At 37.1% G+C, this 12,296-nt stretch overlaps 1 protein-coding gene across 2 annotated transcripts; it reads left to right on the top strand.

Annotated features, from left to right (window-relative positions):
- The first annotated feature begins 5,659 nt into the window (after positions 1-5,659).
- On the top strand, positions 5,660-6,869 carry LOC106316135 (cytosolic sulfotransferase 12-like). Of its 2 annotated transcripts, XM_013754006.1 has the most exons (2): positions 5,660-5,961; positions 6,082-6,869. In XM_013754006.1, the coding sequence occupies exons 1-2, from the start codon at positions 5,736-5,738 to the stop codon at positions 6,705-6,707; spliced, it is 852 nt and encodes a 283-aa protein (XP_013609460.1). In that variant the 5' UTR covers positions 5,660-5,735; the 3' UTR covers positions 6,708-6,869. The 2 variants fall into 2 exon arrangements, with proteins under 2 accessions (XP_013609460.1, XP_013609459.1); XM_013754005.1 differs by having other exon boundaries at positions 5,660-6,869.
- The last annotated feature ends 5,427 nt before the right edge of the window (positions 6,870-12,296 follow it).

The following is a 12,296-nucleotide window of genomic DNA, read 5'->3' as shown; positions in this document are numbered from 1 at the left end:
TCTATTTCTTTTATTGTATATTTACTTTTTATTTTTAATGTAATATTTCTATTTTTTATATTGTATATCTACTTATTATTTATTTTTCTTTATATGTATATTTATTTTTTATTTTTTATTAATGACACGTGTCATCTTTTAGAAGAAANNNNTATTTTTATTTTTTGTTAATGCCACGTGTCATCTTTTAGAATAAGTTTTTTCCGCTGATGTGAACGCCCTATGGAGCCTCAAAAGCTCCCTTTTATTAGTATTTTTATTTTTTGTTAATGCCACGTGTCATCTTTTAGAATAAGTTTTTTCCGCTGATGTGAACGCCCTATGGAGCCTCAAAAGCTCCCTTTTATTAGTATTTTTATTTTTTGTTAATGCCACGTGTCATCTTTTAGAATAAGTTTTTTCCGCTGATGTGAACGCCCTATGGAGCCTCAAAAGCTCCCTTTTATTAGTATTTTTATTTTTTGTTAATGCCACGTGTCATCTTTTAGAATAAGTTTTTTCCGCTGATGTGAACGCCCTATGGAGCCTCAAAAGCTCCCTTTTATTAGTATTTTTATTTTTTGTTAATGCCACGTGTCATCTTTTAGAATAAGTTTTTTCCGCTGATGTGAACGCCCTATGGAGCCTCAAAAGCTCCCTTTTATTAGTATTTTTATTTTTTGTTAATGCCACGTGTCATCTTTTAGAATAAGTTTTTTCCGCTGATGTGAACGCCCTATGGAGCCTCAAAAGCTCCCTTTTATTAGTATTTTTATTTTTTGTTAATGCCACGTGTCATCTTTTAGAATAAGTTTTTTCCGCTGATGTGAACGCCCTATGGAGCCTCAAAAGCTCCCTTTTATTAGTATTTTTATTTTTTGTTAATGCCACGTGTCATCTTTTAGAATAAGTTTTTTCCGCTGATGTGAACGCCCTATGGAGCCTCAAAAGCTCCCTTTTATTAGTATTTTTATTTTTTGTTAATGCCACGTGTCATCTTTTAGAATAAGTTTTTTCCGCTGATGTGAACGCCCTATGGAGCCTCAAAAGCTCCCTTTTATTAGTATTTTTATTTTTTGTTAATGCCACGTGTCATCTTTTAGAATAAGTTTTTTCCGCTGATGTGAACGCCCTATGGAGCCTCAAAAGCTCCCTTTTATTAGTATTTTTATTTTTTGTTAATGCCACGTGTCATCTTTTAGAATAAGTTTTTTCCGCTGATGTGAACGCCCTATGGAGCCTCAAAAGCTCCCTTTTATTAGTATTTTTATTTTTTGTTAATGCCACGTGTCATCTTTTAGAATAAGTTTTTTCCGCTGATGTGAACGCCCTATGGAGCCTCAAAAGCTCCCTTTTATTAGTATTTTTATTTTTTGTTAATGCCACGTGTCATCTTTTAGAATAAGTTTTTTCCGCTGATGTGAACGCCCTATGGAGCCTCAAAAGCTCCCTTTTATTAGTATTTTTATTTTTTGTTAATGCCACGTGTCATCTTTTAGAATAAGTTTTTTCCGCTGATGTGAACGCCCTATGGAGCCTCAAAAGCTCCCTTTTATTAGTATTTTTATTTTTTGTTAATGCCACGTGTCATCTTTTAGAATAAGTTTTTTCCGCTGATGTGAACGCCCTATGGAGCCTCAAAAGCTCCCTTTTATTAGTATTTTTATTTTTTGTTAATGCCACGTGTCATCTTTTAGAATAAGTTTTTTCCGCTGATGTGAACGCCCTATGGAGCCTCAAAAGCTCCCTTTTATTAGTATTTTTATTTTTTGTTAATGCCACGTGTCATCTTTTAGAATAAGTTTTTTCCGCTGATGTGAACGCCCTATGGAGCCTCAAAAGCTCCCTTTTATTAGTATTTTTATTTTTTGTTAATGCCACGTGTCATCTTTTAGAATAAGTTTTTTCCGCTGATGTGAACGCCCTATGGAGCCTCAAAAGCTCCCTTTTATTAGTATTTTTATTTTTTGTTAATGCCACGTGTCATCTTTTAGAATAAGTTTTTTCCGCTGATGTGAACGCCCTATGGAGCCTCAAAAGCTCCCTTTTATTAGTATTTTTATTTTTTGTTAATGCCACGTGTCATCTTTTAGAATAAGTTTTTTCCGCTGATGTGAACGCCCTATGGAGCCTCAAAAGCTCCCTTTTATTAGTATTTTTATTTTTTGTTAATGCCACGTGTCATCTTTTAGAATAAGTTTTTTCCGCTGATGTGAACGCCCTATGGAGCCTCAAAAGCTCCCTTTTATTAGTATTTTTATTTTTTGTTAATGCCACGTGTCATCTTTTAGAATAAGTTTTTTCCGCTGATGTGAACGCCCTATGGAGCCTCAAAAGCTCCCTTTTATTAGTATTTTTATTTTTTGTTAATGCCACGTGTCATCTTTTAGAATAAGTTTTTTCCGCTGATGTGAACGCCCTATGGAGCCTCAAAAGCTCCCTTTTATTAGTATTTTTATTTTTTGTTAATGCCACGTGTCATCTTTTAGAATAAGTTTTTTCCGCTGATGTGAACGCCCTATGGAGCCTCAAAAGCTCCCTTTTATTAGTATTTTTATTTTTTGTTAATGCCACGTGTCATCTTTTAGAATAAGTTTTTTCCGCTGATGTGAACGCCCTATGGAGCCTCAAAAGCTCCCTTTTATTAGTATTTTTATTTTTTGTTAATGCCACGTGTCATCTTTTAGAATAAGTTTTTTCCGCTGATGTGGACGCCCTATGGAGCCTCAAAAGCTGCCTTTTATTAGTATAGATTATAAATTATGATAGATGTTTAATGTAATATTTCTATTTCTTTTATTGTATATTTACTTTTTATTTATTTTCCTTATATTGTATATTTACTTATTGTTGTTTAATGTAACATTTCTATTTCTTATATTATATATTTACTTATTATTTATTTTTCTTTATATGTATTTTTATTTTTATTTTTTGTTAATGCCACGTGTCATCTTTTAGAATAAGTTTTTTCCGCTGATGTGGACGCCCTATGGAGCTTCAAAAGTGGATACATTTTTCAGATAGATGTTTAATTTAGTTTTTTCATTTTTTAATTATATATTTACGTTTTCTAATTTTCTTGCTTTTATATCAGATTATAAATTATGATAGATGTTTAATGTAATATTTCTATTTCTTTTATTGTATATTTACTTTTTATTTATTTTTCTTATATTGTATATTTACTTATATTGTTTAATGTAACATTTCTATTTCTTATATTATATATTTACTTATTATTTATTTTTCTTTATATGTATTTTTATTTTTATTTTTTGTTAATGCCACGTGTCATCTTTTAGAATAAGTTTTTTCCGCTGATGTGGACGCCCTATGGAGCCTCAAAAGGTCTCTTTTATTAGTATAGATGTATTTAGAGATATTTTCATTTTTGTTATTTTAATTTTGTTCATTATTCTTGAATCCAGGGGTGAATATAGAGAAAAATTATAATGGATGCATGATATATATAAAACCATATATTATACATACACATATATTCATCCCTTCTCTCATCTCTCTCTCTTCTCTCCTCCACAGGAACCAAACCCTAATTTCATTGTTTTCTCCGGCGGCTGCCGGCTACTTCGCGGCCGCCGGACCTCCGACTGCATTTCTTCTCCTCGTTGTTTTCCCTTGTGACCTCTGTCTTCTGCGGTTGAAGGAGTGCTGACTAACGCAGCCGCCGAACCTCCGTCTGCATTTCCTCTCCTCGTTGTTTTCCCTTGTGACCTCTGTCTTCTGCGGTTGAGGGAGTGCTGACTAACGCTTCAGATCTGGTCGCCCTACTTTCAGATCTCGGGGTCTTGACGGCTTGAGGACGGCTTTCTCTAGCGTCGTGGTCACCTGGTCTCTAGCAAAGCTGAGGCGTTCCTGCAGTTTCCCCTTGCGTCTGGTCAGTTGCTTCAAGTGTGGAGGCGCGTGCTGCGACAGCAAGCTCTTCGTCGGCCTCGTCCTTTCTCCGGTGTGGCGCCTAGAGGTGAGCGTGTATGCGTGTCGAGCTGGAGCTCCGGGTTCGCCACCGTTTGGTATTTCTCAGTTTTCTCTTTGCTCTGTTTGTTGTGTCCTGTGTGTTCTCCTTTGTGACAGCGCGTGAAGTCTCCGGTGGTAGTGATGTCTATCCGTTCCGCCGGGTCCTTGTGGCAACATGTTGGTGAGTGTTACCTCTGGTCCGCTTAAGCTTCACTTTTAGCTCCGGGTTCTCGTCACCCCTCAAATCAGAATGGTGTCTGCGGTTGTGGCCTGCTCCGCCTCCTCCTCTAGTCAAATAAATTCATCAGCTCTGTGTTCGTGACTAAAGGGTGGTTACGGCTTGGGTCGGGTTCGTGGTGTATTTGTTAGGCTCTGTTTCCCGAGTGTGGTTTCGGATTTGTTTCTTTCGGAGGATTGTCCGTCTTTCGATCTGTCATCTCTATACGAGAATGCAATTAGATGGGTGTATACGGTCCTAATGGATTGCAAAGGAGGTGGTAATCTCCGGCGCAAAATATTGAACGACGGCATCGTTGGTTTACGGCTTCTCCTCGTACCGCCGGTGGTCTCTATTTTCTGGTTTACTTTGGGTTTAGGTTTGGATTCTTTGCTCGGATATGATCTGTGTTCTTGTTGGAAGCTGTAGGAACCGTTACAATCAGAGTTTGAGGTGCTCTTTTCTCGGTAGCTCGCGGAAACCATCGGGTTACTCATCTAGTATTTGCGGTTGGTAGGTCCAGCATCGTTTCGCTAATTTGTTGCTTACTAGCTTGAGTTTCTGTTGCCTTCGGTCTGTCTTGTCTTTTTGTTGTTGTGTAGTTGTTTCGGTGTTGTTTTTTTTTCCGCTACTTGTTTTCTCTGTATCGTCTGTCAAAAATTCGAAAATTGGTAAAAATATTTTAACAGTTTACCTAAAAAAAAAATGTGAAAGCGGGTGTATGGAACTCCTAACGAAAAAAATTACTGGGTGCACTCATTCTCATCCGATCTAATTTGGTCATATAACATAAGAATTATTAAAAAAATGATGGGTCATCAATGTAGATTCGCTCAATATTCAAATTAAAAAAGTTGTAGATATTATTTTAAGACTAAAAATATGTATCGAAATATACAAAAGCAGTGATTCAAAATAAAAATATATAAAAGATACCTTCCATCAGTGGGTTCTAGATAAGCATCTTGTTTATTTTTATTTTTTGGTCAACAAGCATCATATATTTATTAAAAATAAAATAATGAAAAACGAGATAGGCAAGAATCGTATTCCCTTTTTTTGTCGTTATGTGTTTGTGTGTTTAAACCATGATTAAACCAGGTTCTTAGAATGGGGTTTTTAGCTTCGGTTAAGAATCGTTTCTTAGCTTTTAACTAAAAAAAACTAAGAATCGGCTCTTAAATAAAATATATAAGAGTCGGTTCTTAGCTGAAAAGTGTAAAAAAAAAACAAAAAAATAAAAAAAATGTCAAATCATAAGTTAAGAACCCCAAATTAAGAGCTCTGGTTAATCATGCTCTAATCATGGCCATTTTGGTTAATACATAATTACAATTAAAATTGAATAAAGAAGTTAATATCTATCATTAGAAAATTCAAATGGGTATCTTAACCGATGAGCATGCTCTGAAGACACAAACACAAAACGAAATAAAAAAAAAGACAAACGACAAAAAAAACAAGTATATAAAGACACAAACATAACTTCAGTGACATAACTTAAGAAAAGACATCTCATAGTTTCTACATTTTCAGGATTGATCTATACTCTTGAGTCTTGACAATGACATCATCATATGTTCCTATTTACTTGGGAGATGAAGATCTGACACAAGAAACAAGAGATCTACTTTCTTCTCTTCCAAGCGAGAAAGGTTGGTTGGTCAGTCAAATCTATCAATTCGAAGGAAGTTGGCACACACAAGGTCTGGTACAAGGAATCTTGAACTGCCAGAAAAACTTTAAAGCCAACGATTCAGACATAATCCTCGCCACCACTCCTAAATCAGGTACGACTTGGTTAAAAGCTCTTCTCTTTGCTCTCATTCACCGAGACAAGTTTCCTGTTTCTAGTAAGCATCCTCTTCTAGCTACCAATCCGCACCCCCTTGTACCCTACTTGGAAGCAGATTACCGCGTATCTCCAGACGTCGATTTCTCCGAGTTGCCTTCTCCAAGACTCATGCAAACGCACTTACAGCATCATTCTCTGCCGGTATCCATTAAGAACTCGTCTTGTAAGATTGTGTATTGTTGCAGGAACCCTAAGGACATGTTTGTGTCCTTATGGCATTTTGGGAAGAAACTTGCTCCTCAAGAAATCGCTGATTATCCTATTGAAAAATCAGTTGAAGCGTTTTGTCAAGGGAAGTTTATTGGTGGACCCTTTTGGGATCATGTGTTGGAGTACTGGTACGAAAGCCGCAAGAATCCGAACAAGGTCTTGTTTGTTACATACGAGGAGCTCAAGAAGCAGACCGAAGTTGAGGTTAAGCGAATCGCTAACTTCATTGGATGTGGTTTTACTGCTGAGAAAGAAGTGAGTGAGATTGTGAAGTTGTGTAGTTTTGAGAGTTTGAGTAAACTGGAAGTTAATAGACAAGGGAAATTGCCAAATGGAATAGAGTCTAACTCTTACTTTAGAAAGGGAGAGATTGGAGGTTGGAGAGATACTTTGAGTGAGTCCTTGGCAGAGGTAATAGATAGAACCACTGAAGAGAAGTTTAGAGGTTCTGGTCTGAAATTTTCTTGTTGAATCAAATCTTTAAAACTTGTTGTTATGTTTCTGTTTTGCTTTAATGGCGTTTCTGTAACCTTGTCAACTTGTTGTTGTTGTTGTTGTTTTCTTGTATTTTCTTGTGAATTGTTGTTGTTGTTTTCGTTTTTTACGAGAGCTGGAGTTGAGTTTTTTTTTTTTCCACCAAACGTCTATTCTATTACTCAAACTTGAGGTTGTTTGGAAAGGCAGACCAGAATAAAACAACCAATAAAACATAGAGATCTATGAAAAGAGCCGGGGTTGAGTTGTTATTGTTCTTCTTGTATGAGTAAAATGGAGTATGTTTGTGTTTTCTTATTTTCACCACGTCGTTGTTTGAGTAAAAGAATGATGTCACGAGACTGTAATTTTCGGGTGAAATCAAGGGTACTTTAATATTGATGATTAATTGATTACTATTTGGATATAAACATGGAAAAATTTTATGTTTACCAATTTTCATATTTATCACCAGAGATTATTGATAACAAACCCTTATACCCTTGTTATTTATATATATAATAAATCATTATTTAAATAAATAAAAATTAAAAAAAATAAAAAAATAAAAAAAAATATTTTTTTATGTTTTCGAATTATACTTTTTTCAAATTCAAACTTTTTTATAATTTTTGTTTTCTGAATTTTTGTTTCGAAATTATTTTTTTTATTATTTTTTTCAAAATTCTTTTTGAAAATCGAAAATTATATTTGAAACTATTTTGCTTTGCAAGTTGTATTACAACTTTATCAGTTTCTTTTGAATTTTCGCCTCTTTACAACTAAAGAAGAAAAAGAGGCAAAATTGTTTTTATTACTAACCTTTTTTTTTTCTGTCGTATCGACTCTGTTTCCCGTCCCCATGGGCAACGCAATAGTGTCCTGAGGGAGCGTGAGCAACCCGATTGTGCGTTACATGTGCTCTACAGGCCGCACTCCATCTTTCTTCTTAACGAGCCCATTTATCTTTAGATTTTGAAGACGGGCGTTGCGTTCGGTTCGAAAGGTATGGTTTTCAGTATGTCTCCAGATAGGGCGCGTACCGTCCGTCTGCATCTTCTTGCCCTGTTTTCATAGTTGTTTGCTTTTCTTATATGGATTAGGCTTGGTTAAAAGCGTACCGTCAAGCAAGAAAAGGAACCGTAAACTAGCTTTACCGAGTTGGCTTCTCCCGTTGGTCAAGCAGGCTTCGCTCCTGGCTTTCTGGTCTGTGATAAAAGCAATCTCTCTCCGGTTGGTTCGACTGTTAATGGAAAAATGAATAGATCCTTAGGAAGAAAAAGCCTTTCCTGAAGCAGATGCCTGAAAAGTGGACGAAAAGAGGCCGCTGATGGTGTTCGTGGTAGGTTCGAGGATCTTGCGCGGCGGAGCTAACTCCTCGATCGTGTTCATTTTTTTCTGGCAGCCCCCCTTGATCCATCGTACTGGAGCGATCTGAGAAGAACGATTAGGGTCATATTCTATACTCTCTACAATGCCCATAGAGGAAGTGCTTCGTTTCAGATCAATTCTTCGCAGCAATCGCTTCGAGCCACCCCCTCGGTGAAAAACCGTAATACGCCCTGAGGAATTCCTACCAGCAGACTTTCCTGTACTCAAAGTGAATTGTCTAAGAGCGCGAGTCTTATTGAAAAGGCCCCCACAAAAATAGCCAACTCTATTATCAAAGAAATAAGGAAACGGGCGACGATTTGGCACCAGATATCCGGAGGTGTGGAAAGAGCAGCTGTGAGAAGCGGAAAAACCATCAAAAAACGACGATTGTTCGTGAAGGTTTCCAAAGAAAGACCCCTTGGTTCTGGCAAACAGATCACAATTACAGGTACCTGGGAGCATACCGATGGAATGAACGAAATACGAACAGTTAACATAATATGGTCATAGATCTTAGGTTGTAACTTGATCATGAGCGAATTTGTTGATGTTGCACCCACGAAGTATGGAAAGTGCCAAACATTGGGAACGACCCGGGGAGGAGTTAGGAACAGGAACAAGAAGAAGCGAGAACCACTTAAATGGAGGAATCGATTGTATTTCGTCCTTTGTTCTCCATAGCAACTGGGGATCAAAAAGCACCAAATTTGATAACTTATTAAAGGAAAGACGAAATAAGAGCATGCTATTGAAGACGTTGCAATAAATGTCGAAAAGGCCTCCGTTAATTGTGTACAAACAAAATACGAGTCAAAAGGCAGGGTAAGAAAGGGTGACGCTAATGGAGATATTAACTCTTCCGGGAACCAGTAACACGTAAACCATGTCAAACCAAGACCGATCAATATCCGAACGGAACGGATTCGAACTTCTCCTAGAATCGTTTCCGATGCGAAATGAAATTCATAGGATATATAAGTAATTCAAAGCTAAAAGTGAAGGATTTTATAGGGTTCATGTACCCATGTTCCTATACGTATATCGGCTAATGGTATTTATTAGAATATAGATTTTAAATTTTTAAGTATTTATTTATATATTTATTAGAATCCTAAATTTTATATACCAAAAACCCTAGCCTACCCCTCGACTCTAAACCTTAAGTCTAGTTTAATTAATCTTAGGGTATAAATGTCTTTTACCTTTCATTGAAAAGTGAAGGTAAAAGTGATTAGTGTAAACATGAAAAGTGATACTATGAATGTGGTATTTGTAACAATTTTTCATGACTATATTTGAAAACCAAATAGTTAATTATATTTTAATAAAATTGGGATCGATAACCCCTATTAAAGATAAACATCATTTTTTTTTTGATCAAACATCATTTTATTTTATTTTTTCAATTTTTTTCTTAAATATTGCAAAGGTCTTTACGGCATGTGCAATGTGAATTGTTTAAGGGAAGTATCTCACAATTTATATCATAACTAATTAGAGAATCTTTTAATAAAGTTGAAAAATAAGAGACTCGCATGGATTTTCAACGTTATGCATGTTGTAAAACAAACGGTTTTGAGACTGAATGTTTCTATGTTTCATTAATGAATAAGTGTTCCTTTTATATAGGGGATTAAAAGATAAATAAAAAGGAAATTATCCAAAACCTAAACCAACTAAGATTAGGAAAAATTACTAATACATAATATGGAAAGATTACAAAGAAAAAAAATCCTAATCATACAAGGAAAAGGAAACACATGTATGTGGCCGTCTCTCTCTCTCCTCAATGTGGCTGACTCTCTCTCCTGCGGATGGGTCGGTTTATGGACCGGGCCGGTTATAGACATCCATCAATTGATTTATAACACTCACCCTTGGATGCCATAATCATTCAAAGATTGTAATAGCTTAATGTTGCCTCATTAAAACCTTATCATGAAAAACCCAGTGGGACAAAAACATGATGAAGGAAAAAGAGTACAACACGTACTACTCCCCCTGATGAGAACCTCAGTGGAGGTCTTTCAGCCTACGCATCCCAATCTGATGCGTGAGCTTTCTGAACGTACAGGTCGGAAGTGCCTTAGTGAATAAATCGGCCGAGTTATCACTAGACCGTACTTGGATCACTTTGACCTCTCCGGTCATTTGCAAATCATGGGTAAAGAAGATCTTAGGCAAAATATGTTTTGTCCTATCCCCTTTGATATAACCATCTTTGAGCTGAGCAATGCAAGCCGCATTGTCCTCGAAGATAATGGTCGGCTCTTTGCATTCGACCATCCCACAATCTGATCAGATATGTTGGGTCATCGACCTCAACCAAACGACCTCGTGGCTGGCCTCATGAATGGCTAGTATTTCCGAATGATTGGATGATGTGGCCGCGATGGTTGTTTCATGGAACGCCATGATATGGCCGTACCTCCATGTGTAAAGACATATCCTGTCTGAGATCGAGCTTTATGTAGATCTGATAAATAACCAGCATCAGCGAAACCAACTAAACCATCTTTGTTATGGTTAGGATAATATAGACCCAAGTCTTTCGTTCCTTGCAGGTAACGAAGAACGTGTTTGATCCCGTTCCAGTGCCTTAGGGTCGGACAAGAGCTGAACCTGGACAGGAGATTCATGGCAAAAGCTATATCAGGCCGTGTATGAGTTGCCAAATACATCAAGGCTCCAATGGCACTGAGATAAGGCATTTCGGGACCAAGGACATCCTCATCGTCCATTTTGGGACGGAATGGGTCAGTGTCCAGGCCGAGTGATCTCACGACCATGGGACTGGTCAGAGGATGGCAATCGGCCATATTAAACCTCTTGAGTACTTTCTCTGTGTATTCCTTTTGATGCACAAGGATACCATTACTTATGTACTCAAGCTGTAATCCCAAACAGAATTTTGTTTTCCCGAGATCTTTCATCTCAAATTCTTTCTTAAGGTATTCAACCGTTTGGGAAATCTCACCAGAGGTTCCAAGGATGTTCAGATCATCAACATACACAACTATGACCACGAACCCTTGATTTTCGAATTTCTCTATGAAAATACATGGACTGATAGGGTCATTTCTATATCCCTCTTTTACTAGGTACTCACTGAGTCTATTGTACCACATCCGTCCGGATTGTTTCAGTCCATAAAGAGATTTTTCCAACTTAATACAATGTTGGTCTCGAGAACTCTATTTGTTTTTCAATTATATACCCTCTGGGAATTTCATATAAATGTCATTATCCAGTGGACCATAAAGGTATGCGGTTGCAACATCAATTAACCGCAAATTCAGACCCTCTCTCACGGCCCGACTTATCAAAAATCTGAGGGTCGTAGCATCCACCACAGGGGAGTATGTCTCCTCGTAATCTATTCCAGGTCTCTGTGAGAATCCTTGTGCAACAAGCCGGACTTCATACCTCACGACTTCACCATTCTCATTTCTCTTTCTTACAAAAACCCATTTGTATCCCACTGGTTTAATATCATAAGGTGTTCGGATTATTGGACCAAACACACCTCTCTTTCTCAGTGATTCTAACTCCACGTTTATGGCTTCTTTCCACTTAAGCCAATCTGATCTTTGCATGCATGCATATATAGACGTCGGTTCTTGATCCTCATTATCCATAAGTTCAAGTGCTACTTCATAAGCAAATAAATCATCCATGTCGACAAACGTTGTCTAGACTCTGCAGCAACTTGATTGTGTCCATCTTGAACATCAATTCTGATTGGTGCATTAGCAGTTGGTATATATGACTTAGTTACTCTTTTCGGGTCAGCAAAAGAATCTGGAAATTGATTAGCTAGCTTTTGTAAATGTATAATCTTTTGAACTTCAAGATCACACACTTGAGTTCGAGGATCTTGCCAAGAAATGGATGTTTGATTCCATGAAATTTCTTTTATCATTTTGCTGCTATCTCCCCCTAAGGTCGGATGTTCGGATTCATTAAAATGACAATCTGCATATCTGGCCTTAAACAAATCACCCGTAGTTGGCTCAAGATATTTTAAAATCGTGGGGGAATCAAATCCGACATATATCCCCATCCTCCTTTGAGGTCCCATCTTTGTTCTCTGTGGTGGAGCTACATGATCGTAAACGGCACAGCCGAATGTCTTAAGATGGGATACGTCTGGCTCATGACCCGTAAGTAATTGTAATGGGGAATACTTATGTTCACTTGATGGCCTGATGC

The sequence above is a fragment of the Brassica oleracea genome, chromosome C9, assembly GCF_000695525.1.
Source record: "Brassica oleracea var. oleracea cultivar TO1000 chromosome C9, BOL, whole genome shotgun sequence".
Taxonomy (NCBI): domain Eukaryota; kingdom Viridiplantae; phylum Streptophyta; class Magnoliopsida; order Brassicales; family Brassicaceae; genus Brassica; species Brassica oleracea.
Note: the sequence above shows the minus strand (reverse complement) of the source record. Positions and strands in the feature narration are given on the sequence as shown.

What these genes read in the sequence shown, in the direction of transcription:
- LOC106316135 (XM_013754005.1), top strand. Translation starts at nt 5,736, where the DNA reads ATGACATCATCATATGTTCCTATTTACTTGGGAGATGAAGATCTGACA.